We start from the raw sequence: 21,104 nt of genomic DNA, 5'->3' as shown, positions 1-21,104 counted from the left end.
CTGGCAGGGAAAGCAGACGGTGTTAACCCTTGCTATGCCACATTGTCTGACTGCCTAGAGTAGCCAGTGGCTAGGGTTGTTATTTGTAAGGCTGACAGGGCTTGGGGTCAGAGGAGCCTGGGGTCAGAGGAGTTGTTGTGTTTCTGGGAAGTGGCAGCAGGTCTTGGATCTTCCTTGAGTTTCTCTTGTCTGTTTCCACATGATCTCTGTCGGTCTGTCTTCCTGTTTCTGTCTCTGCCTTCACCTTTCTGTGCTTCTAGAAGGTGATAGCGGGTCTCTACTCTGACTCACTGCACAATCTGTCACTCTGCTTTCAGCCGGATTGGAAGCCCCCCTTTTAGGTGCCCAGCCTGAGCCCTTCTCTTGCCCCTGGCCCGCCAGGCCTTATTGCTTTTGTCTCCTAAGGCAGCCCCCCTTCTTTTCCTCTCCACTCACCTCTCCTTAGCTCAGAGCCCACCTTCCATCTCATTATGGCCTCTGACCACTGTACACCCCCCTCAGCCTCTTCTCCTCCCTCCCCCATCCATCTGTCTTCCCCTCAGCTCTCCTCTTTGTGTCCATCCATCTGTCACCACCAGCTCGGGGCCCACTCCCCTCCTGGCCACGCCTGCCTAGCCTTTCTCCTCTCAGGCTCAGTCCCCTCCCAGCACTCAGCCTCTTCCTCCTTCATCCCCACCAGCATTTCCTACTTTCTTACTTTCTCTTCACTTGGTTTTCTTTGATACCCTCTTTCATCTGTGTTTTTTTCTTTCTTCCCTTTAGTTTCAACAACTTTCCCTCAGCTGAGAGTGGGGGGAGAGATTTGGGACTCTAGGGTCCTAGCCCCCAGCCCCTGAGCAACCAACCAGAGAGACTGGTAACACTTACTTACAATTGCATCATCTCAAACTAATAACTTCTTCTTAAGCCTCTTGAGATGACCCTTCTACTCCTGTGCTTAAGCTTTCCCTGGTTGCAGACAGGGGCTGTAGCTGCCTTTCTCCACAACAGGAGTGTGGGAGCACCTCTACTTTCTGAATTTGGATTCAGGAAGGAATAAAACGTTAACCTGAGGTCCATTCTGACTCTAGTCGTTCCAAGGATCACTGCCTCTTCCAAGCTTAATTTCAGCAACTTTTGCCAAGCTTTTTTTGAGGATGGGATGCTGTCGGTCAGGGTCTTTATTTCATCACTTTTATTTCAATTTCTCCAATTCCTTCCTGTCCTTGGGTCAGAGGACAATAGTGTCTCTCAGCCTCCCTTTCTAGAACAACCCTTCCAAATCATCCCCATCCCTGAGGAGTGTAAGAGACGGGAAGGCAGACCTATGACTCCCATTGTCTCTTCACAGAAGCAGACTGTCATAGCCAAGGATGGCACTCAGAGAGCCCCTTGTCTAACTCCACACTTTACAGATGAGAACCCTGAGGCACAGAGAGCAGGAATGTCCCTTCCAAGGTCAAACTGCATGGTAGAGGCAGATCAGAAAATCTGGTCCGAAGCTCTTCCCTCAATATCATGAAGCTCCTCCATACTGTTCCTGCTCAAAGCAAACTATCTTCTGAACTCAGGTAGAACTGGTTTATAGCACTGGTTTTGCATAAAGCATACACTGCCTCGCCTAGTTGTTTATCTTGTATCATGTCCCATCTTGCCATGGAGATTCTGGATCCTGTCTCTAAGGAAAGGGACCATATCTCATACCCTTTTATGATGCCAGGAGAGAGTGCCTTGCCCACAGCCATGCTCAATCAATGTTTATGACTGTGGTGGTTGCCAGTATAGATATAAGAAAGTTCTCGTCCCAGCTCTGGCTATAATTTGCTGTATGACCTTGGACAAGCTATGTCCCTCCTTTGCATTATCATTTTCCCTCCTAAGTCAGGCCAGACACACCATTTTTAAGATCTTATTATATGTTTCCTCAAAGAAACAAAATTCTATTCAATAAGGTGAGATCTTGGTGTAGAACACCAGACAGAGTAAAAACATTGCCTACTGGATGTGCCTTTGTGTAGGGGATCCGGATGTGGGAAACACAAGTTAGTAAACCCCTTAATTCAAAGTAGCTGGAGGAGAGACACTAGTTGGCCAGGAAAGCCCTTGGTGTTGGTATCACAGTAGTGGCAGGTGGGGCCCAGGGGTGTAGGATGGTCAGTTATTCTACTACTCATACAGGTTACGAAGAGAAGGTAAAGTGTGAGCATGTGAAAGAAAACGAGGGCAGTCATAAGGGAAGAGAGGGAATAGGAAACAATAGATTTCAGACGGCCCTGGCACAAAGGCGATTAAGTCCTAGACCAAGTAGGGGGAGGGAGACTAAGGAATTGAGGCGTCTGTGGCCTTTAAGATGCTGCCACCCTGCCTTAGGAGGGAGCTGCTGAGGAGCCAGAACTGGGGTCTCAGAAAGGGAGGCTGGTGGTAGGAGGGAATTTGGGAGCCCCACTGGATCATCTAAGGAGCTCTGGTAGCATAGTGGTTATGAATCGGGCTGCTAATCTCATGGTCAGCAGTTCGAAACTACCAGCTGTTCCACGGGAGAAAGATGAGGCTTTCTGCTCCCATAAAGATTTATAGCCTTGGAAACCCTGTACAGAGTCACTATGAGTCTGAACCAACTCCAAGGCACATAACAACTGAATCATCGGGGTGCCTGAGCTCCTTCCAGGGAGCTGGTCTCTCTTAAGAACTACGGAAAGAAGAGCCTAGTACATGTGTGCTGTTTCCCTTTTGTGTGTATGTGTGTGTGTTTGGGATGGAGGGGTGAGGCTGGGATGAAGAATAGGGAGATAACAGCTTGTGCTCAGGATTCTTCCCTAGGCAGAGATTGGGGTATTGAAGGTATCACATTTTGTACTTTTTCTCACCCCCCTCTTCCCCTTGATTCTGCCCAACACTCGACATCCCTGTTCTGCCCCCTCACTGATACCCAGCCACTTCTCTGCTTCCTGAAGCTGCCAGCAGGATGAGGGCGCTTACTGCTCTGTCCGCTGGGAGACCTGTTGGCCGAGGGAGGCATGGAGCCGGCCCAGATGATGGTGGCAGCTGTGCTTGACTCCCGCCAGCACAGTACATAGCTTCTCTGCTCAAAGATGGAAGGGCTGGGTTGTGGGGGAGAAGCAAGGTCTATATCCACACCTCAGAACCCCAAATGTGCCCACTGTGGGGACTCAGAGAAACCTGGGGATGTAGCAGGAATTGAAAAGGTAAATAACCTAATCAGGGAACTAACAAGAGTGCTTAGAACTCTGCAAAAAATGTCCAGTGCTTTTCCATCATTGCTGGTCTTCAGGCATGTGTCAGAGACAGTCTCTTGGCCAGCAATGAGGGGAGAAATCTGGGGTAAGGCTTCCACTCTTGTAGGGCCTTTCCCACCCCTCAGCAGACTGCCAACAATCACTTAGCAGTTCTGTTATACTCCAGAACTCTGTCTCCACGAAGACCCAGGGAATTAGAATCTCCCCAGTTTACCCTCTACAGAGGTGTAATTGTCCAGAATCACTCTAATTTTGCTCTACAAAAAGCCCACCACCATCTACAGAATGCCAAAACGCTTCGGCACACCATCAAGGGCCTTCATGATCTGGCCCCAGCTTCATCTCATGCTGATCCGTATGGTCAAGGCACACCACAAAACTCACCATGTGTCAAACATGACCTGTGTCTTTTCTCAACTGTTTTCTTCCACATCTGGTGAACTCTTCAAATCACAACTAAATCCCGCCTCCTCTGTGCAGTGTTTCTATCTGAAACTCCCGTTCCCATGAATCCATGTGTTCCTAGTGCACTGAACCACTTGAAGGTATGGATAACAGTCTCTTCTACCCTACTGTCTCAGAGAATCAAGGTCTGCTGAGTAAAAAGGAGGAGAAAACTTTGCTAATACAGTTCTGCTCAGAAGGAACCAGGGTTCTGCAAATAACCTTTCTTTCAGGACATCAGCTGTTTTGACAGGGACTTACATCAAGGGCCCTCCGGAGAACCAGTAGACAGCATCAAACCAAACTCACTGCCACTGAGTCTATTTAGATTCACAGAACCCTATATAGAGTTTCTAAGACTGAAAATCCTTATTTTTCTCCTGTGGAGTAGCTGTTGGGTTTGAAATGCCAACCTTGTGGTTGGTAGCCCAGTGCTTAACCCACAACACCACCAGGGTTCCTTGAAGGTAGCACATGAGATAACAATTTCATGGCTTCCAGGGTCCAGGGTCACTGAACAAAAGGCAAAGGGCCTGGGAAGAATAACAGGTACAAATTGCATGGGATAATCTATTTTAATGAAACTTGTTATTTATATATTTACAAAAAAAATTAACGAAAACAAAAAATAGATATTACAACTCAATAAAAAGTACAACTGACCACTGTGGGCTGAAGGTGGGATACCCACCTAGCAGCACGCCCACCCTAATGTGCCACCAAGGGGCCTGGAAGAAGGGCAACAAGCGAACTGTCAGGTTCAGTTCCTGTCCTCCGCAGAGGTTCCTTGTAGTTTGAGGATTTGATCCTGGCATTCAATCCTTCATGTCCTCCTTCCTGTACAGGAAGGTGGCTGAGTGCAGGGAGTGGGGTGAAGAGCAGAGGGTGGTACAGGGCAAGAGAGAAAGAGCAGAAGAGGGATGCTGAAGAAGAGTAAAATTAAGATGGGCCCCTAGGAAATACAAGATCAAGAAGCTTCTGCTTGTTGTCCCATAATTAGGCAAGCGCAGGAAAGAATGAAGTGGGGAAATGAAGATGGGGAGGGGACTTATTTATCTCCCTCTCAGTTCCATTCTTCCACGTTTATTTCAGTCTGAGCCCGGCCCAGAAAAGTTCCAGTGTCAGACTAGTGGCATGTGTCCCAGTGGGACAAATAACATAAGAAGTGAATTGCAGAGCTGGCAGGAAACGCTGGGGTCCTCCTCAGTAAGACACAGCTCCTGGCTCCCGGGGAGTAATGAAAAGAACATCGGCTTTGGCGTTGACGCAGTAGGTGACGATGAGAGAGAAGATGAGGATGCCAAAGCCCACCATCAGGGTGATAAACTGAAGGGGGGTAGTGAGAAACAGGGAATGAAAAAGGTGTTCTCAGAACTCAGTGAATTTGGGGATAACAGTTTGGGGCTGGAAGCCATCAGAATTCTAGTGCTGGCTCGAAGCACCAATTACTTCCCAATCATGGGCAGCATCCCCCAATCTGAGACTTCATCTCCTCATTTGAAAAGAAGAGTAAATTGTCTCTGTTCTTGCTTCCATCTGGTATCACTTGGATTTTAAGCATCTTGAAGGTAGGACCCATGACTTTGATTCTCTCATGGCACTTACATTACTGACTTATTTGTGACAGGTGCTCAATCAGTAGTAGATTGACTCGCCTCAAATCGTTTCTCCCTTACAGGTATGTTAAAGGGGAAGTACCTATGCATGTGATCTTATTTAGAAATGGGATCTGTGCAGATGAAATCAAGTTAAGATTCCTACTGGATTAGAGTGGGCCCTAATCCAATGATGGAGTCCTGGTGTGGCTCTGTGGGTTAATGCGCCAGACTGCAAAGCGGTTTGAACTGCAAGGTTGGTGGTTCAAGCTCACCAGCTGCTCCTCGGAAACCCTATCCAGGGTCGATATGGGTCGGAACCCACTCAATGGCACTTAACAACAATAACAACAACAATCCAATGACTGGTGTCTACAAGAAGGCAAATTTGGACAGACACACATGGAGAATACCATGTGATGATAGAGGCAGAGACAGCAGTTCTGCTGCCATAAACCAAGGAGCAGCAAGGCTTGATGGCAACTATGGAAAGCTGAAAGAGACAAGGAATGATCCTTCCCTTGAGCTTTCAGAGAGAGCATGATCCTGCTCACACCTTGAGTTTAGATTTCTAGCCTCCAGAACTGTGAGGGAATAATTGTCTGTTATTTTATGTACCATGTTTGTGGTAATTTGTTATAGCAGCCACAGGAAACTAACTTGTCAACTATGACAGATGGGAAATGCCAGATGGGAGTTAGAACTGTGGAGGGGCTACCTAGGATCCGTAGGGTAAAGAACATCTCCTTGGGTCCTCATGGGAGCATATGTCCAGAATGAACATGTAACTCATACTATCAGTGAAGCAAAGCTTCCTGATGAGACATGCTGGCTGACCAGGGACTGATTTGCAGTAGGTTTTTGCTGCATAGGAGACAGAAGCAGGTATGAGATCACAAGCAATAGAAAGATGTTAAGCAGATCTTTGCCATCTTCCCTCTTCCACCTTACCTCAAGTTCTTTGCTGGCTATCAGAAATATCCGGGCACGGATATCTTTCCAGCGGCTCTCAGTCCACGTAGAGTACTCAGTAGAGCTCCACTGCCTCAGCTCAAAGGCAGGTGACAAGGCCCTGGCCAGCCGTGCCGTGGAACGCACACATCGGGGGAGCCGCTCTGTCTCATTGGAGTTCAAAGGGCCCTGAATCCACGAATAGTCGTATAGCTGCACAGGAAGACAGGCCACAGCACAGCACTGCAGTGATCCTCTCCACTCACTTCCTTCACCCTGCAGACTCAGCTCATTGCCTCTTCAACACTCAAGTTCAAAGGGCACATCCCTCCACCTTTCCACCCCAACACCCTGAGTCCAAATGGGCCTAGTGGAGCATCTAACTTTTCCAACGGGAAAGGGATCCTCAGGGCCCTTTGACACCCACTACCCACTCACATCCTTGTTTTCACGTGGGACTTTACTTGGATCCTGGCATTGTTCTCGGGTAAGATCAGTCACTGTGCCAGTCAAATTTGCCAAGGCGTACTGGACTACATAAGTGGTGTTAGTGGGGCTGGAGACAGCGATGTAATGTTGAAGAGGCCCATCACCTGATTAGAAACCATAAGGGAAGGGAGGGTTTGGTGGGTTGAAGGTAGAATAAGGGAGGGGAGAAATAGGAAGAGCCCAGAATTGGCAGAAGTCAGAAAAGAGACGGTTCAGAGAAAAGGTATCAGGAGAAAGAAAGGAAAATAGGGGAAGAAGAAAACCAAAGGAAAAAGAATAAAACAAATAAAGATGAAAGCAAAATGACAAGTGCTTCTCTATCCCTCTCCTTAGCTTCAGAGTCCCCTTCCCACAAACGCTCACCCAAGTAGGACCGCAGATCCTGCCTGATGATGGACTGGAACCAGGAGTTGTTGGCTTTCACCAGGAACCCATAGAGCAGGCGGGTAACCTAGGAGTGGAATGGGGGAAGAGAGAACCTAGTGACGTGGGGCCAGGAAAGGGTTATTAGTGGAGACCCAAACATGAGGAGCAGGAGCCAACCTGGCCAGGGAGACTCTGGGGTGGGAGGCAGTGACGGCTCACAAGCATGTAGGCGAGGCCAACTCAAGAGCTCTCACTGGTAGACAAAGGTGTGCTGGATTCCAAGGTTTGGGGAACCAGGCAAGGGGCATAAAGGATAGGGGCAAGAAGTGAAGACCCATCTGTTCTTACTGTTTGGGGATCAGCCTGAATCATGTCCACAGAGGTGGTTCCTCCTGCAAGCTTGTAGAGTCCACGTCCCAGCACCGTGGCCACATCTGCCAGGGCCTACAGTAGGCAAGGAGGGCACTGAATGGGCCACCTCTGCTCTCCTCAAATATTAACATTCTAACCAGCTTCACTGAGTTCCGCATGTTCCCACCCCAGATCGGGCCAAGACTACCTTGGCAGTGTCTGTCACAAAGTTCAGGTCCTCTTCAGGGCTCAGCCGGTCAGGGTATGTGACATTAATGTTCTCAGCAGTGTCGTAAATGCTCTGGTAATAGCTGCCAAGACAGGTGGTGTGAGCCTTGCTTGGCTACATGCAGCCAAGACCCTGCTCCTTCCCACCCAAAATGCCCCTTATGTAGGGACAGGAGATCTTACTTCTCATCATCTAGGAGAAAGGGAGACAGAGAAAATTAGGATTCCTTGTTGAGGGTGTGGAGAATGAGGAGCTGGGAGTGAGAGTGGTTACATGCAATTTTCTGACAGACAAGAAAAAAAGGCAAATGAGACCCAAATGCAAGACTCTTTCCAAGGAGATCTTTCATCACAAGAGACATTTCTATGTCTTGGGCTGGTGACATAGGAGACTGGTTAAGATGGCCTTCAGAGAACACTGCCATACTTAACAGTCTCACATCATTAGAGCACCAATAAGCATTTATCCTTAAAGGGACTGAGAAGGAAGGGAAGGTTAGCAGATACTTGGACTAGGGATACTCACAGATATCATTATAACACACTAGGTCAAATCTCTATGAAGCTCCCTGGGGAGCCACAACAGATAGATCTTAGATAAAGAGTTAAGAGAAGGCTCCCAGCCTTCCCCATCAATAAATGCCTGCCCTACAAAAATACTGAGTCAGCTACATAAAATTGTGCTCTAATGAATCATCCTTCACCCCAAAGTGGTACAGAGGAAAGATCTGGAGAAGAGAACCGAACCTATCTGCCAAAACTAGTCTCTAAATAAATGACACTTGGCTGGGGTCAGAGAACCAGAACTGAAGCATTTTTTACTCAGAAACTCGTTTGGCCTGTTGGAAGAGGGGAAGGCAGGCTGGGAGAGCAGCAATCCAGCCAGAGTTCAGAACTCCCAGTACTCAAGGCTTCAAGCCCAGGGCCAGGAAAGAGGCAATTAATCGGGCCTTACTTCTCTGTGAGGAGTGCTGGTGTGACGCTGTGGTTAATGTGCCAGACTGTAAAGCCGTTTGAACTGCAAGGTTGGCAGTTCAAGCTCACCAGCTGCTCCTTGGAAACCCTATACAGGGTGCTATGAGTTGGAGTCGACTCAACGGCACTTAACAACAACTTCTCTGTGAAGCCACCTCAGTTGCCAGGGTTATTTTTACTCTCACAATGGCCATGTGTACTGACCAGCATGGCAATAAGAACATGTTACACTCCCCAAAGTGACAGTATTGTCTGCAGCACCCTTTGGGTGGGCGTCCATCACACAGGGGCCCCTCTGACCTCTAGCCAAAAGTACACCACTCCCCTTCCACAGGGCTCTTGTTTGAGCTAATGCCCTCTGCTGGCAGCTCTGGGGAACTCAGGCCCCTAGAGAGCTTGGGAGAAGTGGAACCCAACCATTCACACAGAACGATTCAGAGAGGAAGGGGATAAGTGTGAAGATTGTTTCCTAAAACAGGCAACAAGCCAACAAAGGGGTCCAAGGTCAGATGTGAACAGACCACTCACAGGGAGCACAAACTAACCTTGAGAGTTTCAACTGTGAGATGTGGGGAAAGTGGAAACCTTTTTTGACAGAGAAGACATTTCTTTCTCTATGGATTCCAGACCACAGAATAGACTCACTGTAAGACCAAAGAGGATTTAAGGTCTGGTGACTCTTACTGGTTATGAAAGGCAGAAGAGTGGTCAGCAAGAACCACACCAGAGATGTTTTGAGCTCGAAGAAATCGTTGCAGAGAAGACGGTGGGAGAGGCTGGGACTGGTTCAGCCTCCTGAGGACGACAGCAGGGATTCCAGCACCACTGCTCTCCAGTGTGGCCAGGAGGTCCTCCACCTGAGAAGAACAGGGAGGGATCTGACAGGAGGCTGAGGTACAGGACCTGGAGGGCTTGTTTGGGTCTGAGATACCCTATACTTCAAGCTCCATGCCTGGGGACTTTCCCAAGGCCTGTTGAGAAGCTAAGACAATGCCTCATAGATCTAGATTCCTGAAGCTTTTTGGGACTATGGCTCTCTGAATTTCCTGAAGCCCCTCACTAACCTTTCTAAAAGTAGAACTTAAGGCAGAAAGAAGCCTATGTTTTCCTCATATTTGCAAGTGAGTCCCACTCTGTATAGTAGGTATTCTGACTAATCCTCAGTACCCACTCACTGCCATAGTGTCGATTCTGATTCAGTGTAAACCTATACAGAGTTTCCAAGTCTGTAAATCTTTACGGGAGCAGAAAGCCTCATCTTTTTGCCATGGAGCGACTGATGGATTTGAACTGCTGACCTTGTGGTTAGTAATCCAGTGCTCATCCTACAACGCCACTTATTGTTGTTGTTGTTAGGTGCCATTGAGTCAGTACCAACTCATAGCGACCCTATGTACAACAGAACAAAACACTGCCCAGTCCTGGCTGGGGCTCCTTAATCCTCAATAGATATTCATGTATTATTTGTTGTATAGAATTAGAGGGGTAAATAATAATACAAAACAGTGTATTGGATGCGTAACAGACAACTCATTCTGGAAGTGCTATAAGAGTCCAGAGCAGGGATGACAGTGAAGGTTGGTGTGGCAGGAAGAGGATCTGGTGAAAACAGTAGGCTGAGCTGGACCTTGAAGGGAGGGTCTTGAACAAGTAGTGGGGACAATTTGAGTAGGGACTCTGGCACTACTCAAAGTTGGGCAGAGCAGCCTTGACAGCTGGATATATGGGAAGCAAGAAAAGAAGAAAATCCATCTCTCACTCAACTGGCTCTTTATGAGCAGCTAGTTAGCTAGACAATGAATGGCCTAATCATCCCAGCAAACTGGTGCTGTGTAACTGAGCTGATGATTCTTCCCAAGGAGCAATAACAGTTACAGCATTTATCCTTTAGCCAATACCCAATGGAAAGTCTTTATCTCACATTCTGAGCTATCGAGACAGGAATGGAGGAGAGATGCTCAGGTTACCTGGTTCCGTACAGACTCATTTTTCTGAGACATGGGGTCTGTGTGCATCCAGAGCTCTAGTGAAGTCCTCAAGGCCACCTAAGGGAGGATAAAGAAGCAATACTTATAGTCAAGTTGCTTACTGTGGCCTAGACCTGGGTGAAAGAGTCGGACCAGAAGAAGAGTCAAGAGAAGTGGTGGTAGCTTCAATGAGGACAACAGAATCCAGAAGGCTTCAAGTAGGAAAGAAAAGGGGTGGGCGATACATGCTGCACACCTGTCCCAGCTCCACGAATGAGTCAATGTTCTCTAATTTCACAGGAAACTTGCCCTTCTCCATATCGTAGACCATTCTTGAGCTGCCAATGTAGTCAAAAGTTTCCTGAAGCATGGAGATGAGTAGAAATGAGAATGGAAATGCCAACGTTAGGGCAGCCTCTAGGAAAGCCAGATCATCAACGTGATAGAGAAGCCTACTGACTCCAGTCATCTCAACTGCCAGCCAGCTTACACAATCATGTGACTTTGCCCTCCTCCCCACCCCACTTCCCAGCTGTGACTATCACTCACACGTATGTATGTATCACAGGACTTCCCAAGCCCAGATCTGGGGGAAGCAGCCTAAGCAAAGGCCCGAGGCAAACATCAGCTGTTATGTGCCTGCTTCTTGACTCTCCCCACCTCTGCTGGCTCAGCCCCGGCTGCTGCTTTCTTACTCTAGGGCCAGACTGTTCTGCCAGTGGGAAGAGGCAGGAGCCTCACAGGATAAATGTGAAAGGACAACACCACAAATTGATCTTATCAGTAAGAACGTGGAGGAGGAACAGGGTACCAGCTCCACATCAGGGTACAAAGGCTTCCTAAAACTGGGGAATCTGAAGAGGGGCATACCTGTAGGCATATCTAGAAGCTCTCTGCTGATAGAAAAGTTAAGCCAAGTGCTGCAATGTACATTTGATGCCTCAGAAGCACAAGTCACTGCCACTTTTATTGCCCCCTCCTTCCTACCATTCCACCCCATCCCAGAAACCTTACCCCTTGAAAAAAGACGAACATGACATTACGGGGCAAAGCAGTCACATCAGGTGCCTTTTGCAGAGCTTCAGCTGCAGCCAGCTGGGTGACGAAGGAGGCAACAGCACTTTCAGCCCCTGGGGCCACATTCCAGAAAAAGGAACGACTGTCCAGCTGGGTACAGCAGTGAAAAGGTAAGGGAGGCATATATTTAAATAGGATATTAGAACTAGGTCCCCAAGCCTCATCTGTTCCAGTCAAGAAAATAAGACATGTCCTGGGGCAAGGACTAGAAGCTGGGAGACTGCAGCCCCAGTGCCTCTCCATGTGAGGTGCCCAGTGCAGTTAACTCTAAAATTGGATCTGCCTAAGACAGACCTACCAGCCTTGCCCACCCTGCTTCAGCAGCCAACACTCACCCGGGTGGCAGCAACCACTACCCTGTCATCAGGCTCCAATGTCCCAGATGCGTTTATAGGCTTAAGCATGCTCCAGACGTTGTAGTCCGATAGGGGGTCACAGACAATTTCTGAGCAGGGCAGAAAAAGTGAGAGCTCAGAAGGACTGAGGGAGAGGGTGGCATATAAAGGCATGGACGATGTCTCTCAGAAGTGCCCCAGGGACTCTACCAGTCATTTTCTCTACCACCAGGAGCTTCAGGTTGGTTTCTCAACCACTGTCCACTCCAGGTACAAGTCACTTCACCTGCTCAGAGTTGTCTTCTTTTCTCTGCCCCCAGAATTCATTGCTTATGCCCACTCCTTCACTACCCTGGTCCCTCCAACATTCCCTGGCCCAGGACCCCCTCTAGCCTCCAGTACACCCAGCAGGCCCTGGGCCTACCCTACCTGGGTTGATGCTGAAGGTGCTCTGGATGGAGCTGCGCCGCATGCAGGTGACAGTGCTGATGACCGCGTGCATGTGTGAGAAGAGCTGCATGGCACACAGTGGGAAGGCTGGCGCTGAGCCATTCTGACTCAGGTTGTGATCTCTATAGCACTAGAATAGGAGAGATGCCACTGAAGAAACAGCTCCCTGTGGGACCATTGCTATACTGCCCAGAAAGAGGAGGGCCCAGCTCCAGCCCTAGGCTACTCCCATGTCTCTCCCTGGGCTATGATTGTCCTGGCACAACCACAGGATCTAGAGGGTCAAACAGGTGCCAAGGGGCAGAGACTCAATGGCTTAGTTGAGGTGGATACAATGACCTCATCCTAAATGGCCCAAATTTGGCTCTTCAGCCACTGTTCCTATTGAGATTAGGTGTAAGGAGCACCAAACTGGAGATCAAAAGTTCAGATTCAACACAACCTAGACATCAATTCACCATGTAACTTTGGACAAATCTCTTAACTGCTCTATATGCCAAAACAAAGAAGTTAAACTAGAATTACAGACTATTAGGACTAAACAAACCAGAAATTACCAAAATAAATTCCTCTATTTCTAGCCCCATGTTCTTTGTACTATCCCAGGGGTTTGCAACTAGGGATGTATGCCTTGTTTCATATTAAATATTCTTAACATTTTCTTTTAGCCTAAAAGTCTTGGCTGCTGTGACATCAGGCAGCAGAAAGAAGTGAGGTGGGGAAATGTGAGACAAACACACTGCTTGGCCCTTCCTTGGGAGAACAGTTTTCCAGAGAGTGCACAGGTAAAACGAGCCTCCCCCAAGTAGGAGTAATTGTTAGGAGCTGGTAGAACTATTACCTGCTTGATGACATTGGTTTCATTTTCATCTTCAAGAAGAAAGATGGGGAAATTAAAGTCTTCATATGCCAAGCCATCACCCAAAGGGTTCCACTCAATATCTTTACAGTGAGCAAATTCTGGCCCGTAGGAGTTAGAGTAAACACCTGAAGGGAAGAATGGGGGATTGGTTATTATGGCACAGTACTTAGGGACAAGGTGAAAGAGGAAGGTTAGGTCATCAAAAGGTTGGGACAGAGTTCAAAAAGAGGAGGTGACTTGGAGGAACAGGCACGAATCTACCACCACCCAAGGAGACACTGGTAGCAGGGAGCCCTAGGTTGGCCGATTACAGATCTGAACATGTATCCAGAAGAAAAGCTTAAGAGGAAGAAGGGAAGCAGGAGAGGAGAGGGATGAATAACAAACACTATCTTCTGTTTGGGAATCAGTTGCTCCTACTCTCTCCCTCCTACACACACAAACACACACACACTCATTCACTCACTCACTCACTCATTCACTCACTCACTCCAATTCACATAGACAAACAAACCACATTAAAGACGTTAACAAAAGACACAAGTATCTAACCAACACAACTGAAGCAACAAGTAGCCTAAGGTTCCTCTCCTCCTTTGGGCCTCTTACCAAACCCATCATTGGGGCACTGCACACTAGGAGAGAAGCCCGAGGGGGGACTGGGCTTGGCCAAGGACACAGCAAGACCAGCAATTCGCCCGGTTTTCCCCTTCAGCTTTTCCATCAGAGTCCTGCAACAGGGAGGGAATGCCATGAAGATACCATAAAGCCCAATGGAACCCTTGCCCACGCCCACAGAAGCAAATGGAGAATTAAGGAAATCAAAACTGCCAACCCATTTCTTGACTTTTCAGTCTTCAATTTCTGAGCCAGGACTATGATCCAATCTGAGTTTAGGGATTAACCTCATCTACCCTGTCTCAAGCATGGCAACAGTAGTGAGGCTGACCCAGGATCGGGCAGTGTTTCTGCTGTGCATAAGGTACCAACTCGATGGCACCTAACAACAACAACAAACCCGGTTCATGAATGACCCTGGGCACCACCCTCCTTCCTCCCTGGGGTCCTAACTCCTTAGAACTCTACTTCTAGGGTCACTCTGATGATTCCTTTTGAGTGCATATCTTTTCTTCTGAGGGCCACCCCTGCTTACTCCTCTGATCAGACCAAGGAAGTTTTCACCCATAGGCGTGGGGAATGTTCATGGAATCTTTCCCTATTTGGATGCATTTTCCTGGTAGGCACACCTAGTTCTTACCTGGTAAAGAGCTTGCCCTCCAACAGAACCATGTAAGGTGGATTGGGGCCATCAGTCAACACCCACTGCAGGTCCTCTTCTTTCTCTATTACATGGATAACCCCTGTGTCCCCACTAATGGAAGCTGCCAGGACAGAAGAGGTAAGGTTACATTTCCCACACAATTCTGACTACCTCTTTGGCCAGATCAATCATCCCTCCCAAGGATGTCACGGCATATTTGGGCTAACGTAGCCGCTTCTGGACTTGAACTGAACAGTTGAATTGCCCAAGCTCCACCTGAAAACTACCAGGAGGGAATGGAGAACAAGAGCTCCAGAGGACTACTCATTAAGGTAGACTTGTCCACTAAATGTCAGAAAGGCAGCATGATCTTCATGGGCTTGCCCTCTTCCCTTAACCTCACTCATTTAACTACATATGTAAGATTCTAGAACAGTAGACACTAAAGTTTCCAAACCTGTATTTTCTCCAGGAAATGGCAGGCTCTAGAGCTCTAGCTTGGAGTTCTAGCTTTGAAATCTTCCTTTGTGAAAGCATTATGTGTAGATTCGTCTGGCCTCAGTAGCCTTCCAGGATCTTCATTCTTTTTGCCCTATTTAGGAACGATTTTACTTGCTTTTCATCATTTTTAGGTGAGGTGAATTAAGAACTCTGATGTCTCCAGAGCAGAATTTTCCAAGTCTGAGACTTGAATGGGTAAGCAAAATTCTGATATTGATTTCCCTCAGTCATTGGGAAGGCTGGGAGCATGAGGTTTCCAAAGTGTTACAGGCTGGTCAGCTCCATCCATTTGCCCCCAGGTACTGCGCAAATATCATCTGCTTCTATATGTACCAGTGTGCCATCCAAATATTTTCTATGTGTCTCACAACATACAAAGGTAAGAAAACACTGCTCTAGAAGATGGATAATCTGAAGTCTAGAGTGTCTTGAATTCTATGTAGTGACGCCCCTCAAGTCCCTAGGGGTCCATTCAGAGACATAACTAAGTGTGTTTTTAAAAAAATATTTTAGAGCAATGGTTCTCAACCCTGCTTGTGTATGAGAATCGTTGTGGAGATTTTTTAAAAGTACAGGTTACCTAGTCCTGGTGGTGCTTTAGGATAAGCACTGGACCGCTAACCTCAGGGTCAGCAGTCCAAACTCACCATGTACTACTATATGGGCAAAAAATGAGGCTTTCTGCTCTTGTAAAGATTTATAGCTTTGGGTCGCTGAGTTGGAATTGACTTGATGACATTGGGTTTGGTTTTGGTTTTGAACCTTACCTCAGATCTACCAAATTTCAGTCTCTAAAGAGGGGCCCAGATATGTGTATTTTTAAGGCATACCACATGAAGTTATTCATTAAACAAGCCAGCTGTGAGAACTATGGTTCTAGACTAAGGCACTGAAGTACTTGTAATTGGCATGAGATTAAAAACCATAAGCAATTGTAGACAAGCAAAATGTTTTTCCCACTGAACCTAGTAAAATCTATAGACATAGACACAGGGTCTCCAACATTCAACTAGGTCTTAAATATAGTAAGTACTTGATAAATTTATAAAACTCGATGGTGATGATGATGAAATATGGCAGGAATATCAGAACAAGGAATAAATCTAGATACCACTGGGAGTTCTATATATATCAAAAGATAATGGCCCCTGCCATAGCATTGAAGCATGGGAAAAGGAAAAGAAAGTCTAGCAAACAAAATATATACACTGTTGCAGAGACTAGAACAGGTTATGACATTGGAAAAACTAAAACAAAAATCCCTGTATTCAAAAAACTCTGGGCGCTAATTGGTGACTACATGATCTAAGTAGTTTGCTTACTTTCTCTGGGATGGAACTCCCTAGTCATTTCACACTGTGGGGAAAGATAGTAAAGAACACACAAAAAAAGAAAGAAATCTACATATAGCCTTTTGAGTACCTTAAAAGAAAGAGCTTAACAGAAAGAGTACAAATATTTTAATCAATAGATTAAACTATTTTTCTTTAGTTTTACCATGCTGCTAGTGGTTTCAACTCATAGCAATCCTGCATATAGTTTCTAAGGCTATAAATCTTTACAGGAGTAGAAAGTTTCATCTTTCTCCCACAGGGCAATTGGTAGATTCGAACTGCTGACCTTGTGGTTAGCAGCCCAGTTTGTAATCCACTATGTTACCAGAGCTCCTTATTAAAGAGGGTATCACTTACTCAGGGTGGACAGACATGATGATGTAAGACTTAGAAATAAGTAGCTTGAAACAGGAAACGAGAGATTAATGAGGAAGAGGCCAGAGTTCAGCCCCTCTCCTCTGGCTCCTTTGTACTAGAACTTGGCTTTAGTTCCAGAGGTTACTGCTTATACCCCACAGAGCTGCTCTATGAACACGCTAAGAAATGCATGTTTGCATTTTAGGACCCCACCAACTAGAAAGCCAGAAAGACCAGCAGTTTGATCTCAGTCCACAATGGATCTGGCTCTTTTCTACCTACAAACAATTTTGGAACTAAATCCACCAGAAATTCTAGTTGGGGCTATTTAAGACCACTCCTAGTACCCATGACAGTACACAACCCATAACCAGCTGGGACATGGGACAATTCGTATATACTAGGAAATCAGGGAAGGAAGGGTAGAAAAGCATTAATTGTCTCTTTGAGCAATTCCTTTGATTCCAAGTGTCTGTTTTGTCCTACAGAATTGAAAGAACATTTCAGGCAATCACACAGTGCTCCTGAGACCACATTACCTATTCAACATTTCTATATAAAATCAAACCCACTGCCATCGAGCTTGATTCCTAGAGACCTGTAGGACAAAGAACTGCTCCTTAAAGTTCTGAGACTATAAATCTTTACGGGGACAGAGAGCCTCATCTTTCTCTTGCGGAGCAGCGGCCGGTAAATTTGAGCCTCCAACCCTGCAGTTAGCAACCCAATGCTTAACCCACAGTGCCATCAGGGTTCCTAAAAACAAATAAACCCCAATGCCACTGAGCCAACTGCGACTCATTGCAACTCTATAGGGTTTCCAAGACTGTAAATCTTTACGGAAAGATGAGCAGATAGCCTCATCTTTCTCCTGCAACCAAGGCTCCTACCATCTATATAAATATCTATTAAAATGTACTTTGACTTTCAGCTTTGTGTAGATGTATTCTAACATGTTTATGGATATAAATTCAATCTGATGATGATGAAGCAAGATCAGGCCCAAAGTTTTCTCCTCACCTGTGAAACTACATTCTGACAGAGCTATTGTCCTTGGAAGAACAAAAATCTAAAGACAGCAGGTTAAGAAGCAAAGGGTTCCGCCTTCTTATCACAACTCTTCTCCGTGATTTTATAAATTTTACAACCATGCTTTTGGAACACAGTCACAAAGTATAAAGTCCAAACATTTCACTAATTCCTTCTAACAACTATTTAGCATTCTCTATTTCTTCTTCTCAAACAGTTCACTATCTTTAAGAAGCCCATTCTAATTCCAAAAGGATCATTCAGAGGGCAGAAGACTGAGCTTCATAGGAAATGAGACTTCTTTTTTTACTTAGACCACGAGGGTTCCAATCTTGGCTTCCTCACTCATTATCAGTACGATCTTATGAAAGTTATTCAACTTCTCTAAGTCTCACTTTCATCATTTTAAAAATGGGAATAATAACAAGACCTACCTCATGGGTTGCAGTGAGGGTTAAACACATGTTAAAAGCTTGGTATGTAGCACTTACTAAACGTTACTCTTATTACCTTGCTTGGTTTAACAGATGGTTTCTACCACCTCCTGCCCATGTAGTTTAATCTGAGTGTTGAGTCTCCCAAGCAGAACATGGGTTTTACTTTATATCTAGAGCACAGACAAAAAGACCATTGACCACAAACACAAACTGCAACCCCCAACTCACACTGGCAGCCAATCTGATGAGTAGCATTGAGCAGACGGACACAGGGAGCTGTTTTATTTAAGGGGATGTAGATCTTCCTCTCCACAGAATTCCCCCTGCACAAAACTGAAAAGATAAAGGGTGTTAGAAGAAACTGAACAACAATGATATTAGGTTCTATCACTTCATCAGCTGACTATAAGACTTAGGTTAAGTCATTCAATGTTTCTAAAATAGGAAGAATGCCTATTTCTCTCACTTCTTGGGCATATTACTGGAACACATAAATGCTCTACAAAGCACTCAGCTATGTGCCTCAGAGGGCTATTACAAATTCCATTTTGAGAAACTAATACTGAAGCTAAAAGACAGAAAACTTGACTTGCCAAAGGAAAGGCACATCAGACCTCAGCTGTGTCAGCTTCTGGTTGCACTGCTGATCATACATCTACTGTTCTGTCCTGTATATCTATTATTAAGGAGCTCTGGTAGCGTAGTGGTTATGAATCGGGCTGCGAACCGCAAGGTCAGCAGTTCGAAACTACCAGCTGTTCCGCGGGAGAAAGATGAGGCTTTCTGCTCCCGTAAAGATTTACAGCCTCGGAAACCCTATACAGGGCTGCTATGAGTTGGAACCAACTCCACGGCACATAACAACAACAACAACAATATATCTATTATTAATTAGTTAGTAAAAGGGCATAGGTTACAAAACAATAGCTTTCTTGGATAATTTTACAGAAGTCTGAAGACTTTGTCACTTGTTGTGAGCTGCTTTCAAGCTGGTTCTGACTTGGAGCTACCTTATATATAGCAGAACAAATCACTGCCTAGTCTTGTGCCATCTCCATGATCTTTGAGAAGTTTAAGCCCATTGTTAAGTCAATTCATCTCATTGAGAGTTTCCCTCGCTTTTGCTGACCCTCCATCTAAGGAGCATTCTGATTGTAGTTCTTCTAAGACTGATTTTTTTTTGTTCTTGCAGTTCATGGTAAATTCAGTAAGAACAGAATTGGCAGAAGCCTTAAGCCACACACCTGTCAGAGATAATCATATCTTGGTGAACTACACCAAAAGCACTAGTAGGTCATTCTGTATGCTCACTGTGTGGGGCCCGGCAGTGTTTTCTTCTGTTGTTCATAGGGTCGCTTTGAGTAGAAACAGTGTAGGGTAGCTATAGTTTCCCCTTTGGAATCTTTAAACATAATATGAATTTGGAGAAAGGCACAGTCATGGTTACATATTCATGATTGCATTTTGTAGCTCCAGAGGATAAGAACTGGATTGTAAACCACATGGTTGGCGGTTCAGGCAAACCAGCTGCTCCACGGAAGAATGATGAGGCTGTCTGCTCCGCAGATTTACAGCCTAGGAAACCCTATACCGGGTCACTATGAGTCGAAACCGAATCAACAGCACTTAACAACAACTAGAAAACCATCTATTTAAAAACAAACGCAAGTAAGCAAACATGTTATGTATAAAGTTCCTTGGATCATTACTTCAGGGTATTAACAGTTGCGTACCCCCATATCAGAAGCCTTACTTTATAGATGAGAAAAACTGAGGCAAGGCACAGGACTGGGGTTTACGGTGAAACCAAGACAGGACGAAATGAGGAAATCTACTTTTATAAGCCCCGCACTGAACCCACAAAACGAAGCTGGTTTCATCTTAAAAAGTCAAAACGCCCTGGGAAGGAAGCTGCACTCTGACACCTGTCTCTTTTGATTGTGGGTGGGGTGGAAGGGGCCGTGCCGAAAACCAAATGAAGTAGGAGAGAGTCGGGCAGGAAGAGGCCTGTCACAGGGAATACAACGTGCGCAAAGGGATAAGGGACCTTCAGGTCCAGGAAAAGGGGGAACTTCTGTCGTGGGAACGAAAGAGAAAGAGGATTTACACGGCGGGGGGACAGAGGGGCAAGGGGACCCGGAGGGAGACGGCAGCGCTGGCTGCTGGGCCGATCCAGAGGATTCTTACGGAGCGGAGCTCACGGGTGGGATAGGCCTCACCTGCAAACAGGAAGCAGAAGCATAGAAGGCGAAGAAAACCCTGACTTCCCCGGACAGCTTCACAGTTGCCCCCAGCTGTAGCCATCTTGCCTTTCCGCTGTGCAGAAAGCTCTGTTCCTGTCCAGTCAGGTAGCGGCCTCTCTAGGCCGCCACTGGCGTCATCTCTGTGGCCCAGAACTCCAGAGACCGGAAGTTCATGTCTTCAGGCGCTTCCGGTGGCCACAGCGGAGGGACGCTGACGTGGAGACAACCAGAGGGCAGCAGGGAGTGGCGGGACTCGGTGTAGCACCTCGGAACCGGAGGTCGGAAGGATGCTAACCAAATTCGAGACCAAGAGCGCGCGAGTCAAAGGTAGTAGAGAACAAAAAGGAGGCCGAATATTACTAGCGGCGCTGTCATGGGTGAAAGTCAGGGAGTAGACTTGCCGGCCGAATTTGGCCCACCGATAGACCCAAAGGAAGAAGGGAGAGAGGGAAGTTAGGCCTAGCGGACATTTCTCTGGTCTTCTCTTCTTTGGTGTGCCCTCGGGTCCTGGTTTACCTACAAAGTTCTCCCTACCCCCGCAATCTCTTAAGTCCGTTTATTTTTGTGCTTGTATGGCCCAGTGTCTTTTTGCTGATTATGTTGTCGGGAATGGCCT

The 21,104-nt window shown here is 46.5% G+C and overlaps 2 protein-coding genes across 3 annotated transcripts in view; one reads left to right on the top strand and one right to left on the bottom strand.

Annotated features, from left to right (window-relative positions):
* Positions 1-4,883: 4,883 nt before the first annotated feature.
* NCSTN (nicastrin) lies at positions 4,884-20,674 on the bottom strand. Its single transcript, XM_006861649.1, has 17 exons — positions 20,465-20,674; positions 18,474-18,578; positions 14,585-14,708; positions 13,936-14,057; positions 13,306-13,451; positions 12,444-12,594; positions 12,015-12,124; positions 11,617-11,769; positions 10,859-10,963; positions 10,603-10,680; positions 9,320-9,492; positions 7,641-7,743; positions 7,430-7,525; positions 7,079-7,166; positions 6,665-6,819; positions 6,227-6,439; positions 4,884-5,006 (listed from the first exon to the last, which is right to left on the bottom strand). The coding sequence occupies exons 1-17, from the start codon at positions 20,547-20,549 to the stop codon at positions 4,884-4,886; spliced, it is 2,130 nt and encodes a 709-aa protein (XP_006861711.1). The 5' UTR covers positions 20,550-20,674.
* Positions 20,386-21,104, top strand: part of COPA (coatomer protein complex, subunit alpha) — a 64,251-nt gene continuing 63,532 nt past the window's right edge. For both annotated transcript variants that reach the window (XM_006861651.1, XM_006861650.1), the window contains exon 1: positions 20,386-20,815. In XM_006861651.1, coding sequence (XP_006861713.1) covers positions 20,776-20,815 — 40 coding nt within the window. In that variant the 5' untranslated portion in view covers positions 20,386-20,775. The remainder of the gene's footprint in view (positions 20,816-21,104) is intronic.

This window comes from Chrysochloris asiatica, unplaced genomic scaffold, assembly GCF_000296735.1.
Source record: "Chrysochloris asiatica unplaced genomic scaffold, ChrAsi1.0 scaffold00042, whole genome shotgun sequence".
Classification (NCBI taxonomy): domain Eukaryota; kingdom Metazoa; phylum Chordata; class Mammalia; order Afrosoricida; family Chrysochloridae; genus Chrysochloris; species Chrysochloris asiatica.
Note: the sequence above shows the minus strand (reverse complement) of the source record. Positions and strands in the feature narration are given on the sequence as shown.

Coding starts and splice junctions, on each gene's coding strand:
- NCSTN (XM_006861649.1), bottom strand. CDS start 20,549: ATGGCTACAGCTGGGGGCAACTGTGAAGCTGTCCGGGGAAGTCAGGGT. Junction 12,125..12,443: donor CACCTTCAGCATCAACCCAG/GTAGGGTAGGCC, acceptor TGCCCTGCTCAG/AAATTGTCTGTGACCCCCTA. Junction 10,964..11,616: donor TGTTCGTCTTTTTTCAAGGG/GTAAGGTTTCTG, acceptor TCCATGCTTCAG/GAAACTTTTGACTACATTGG.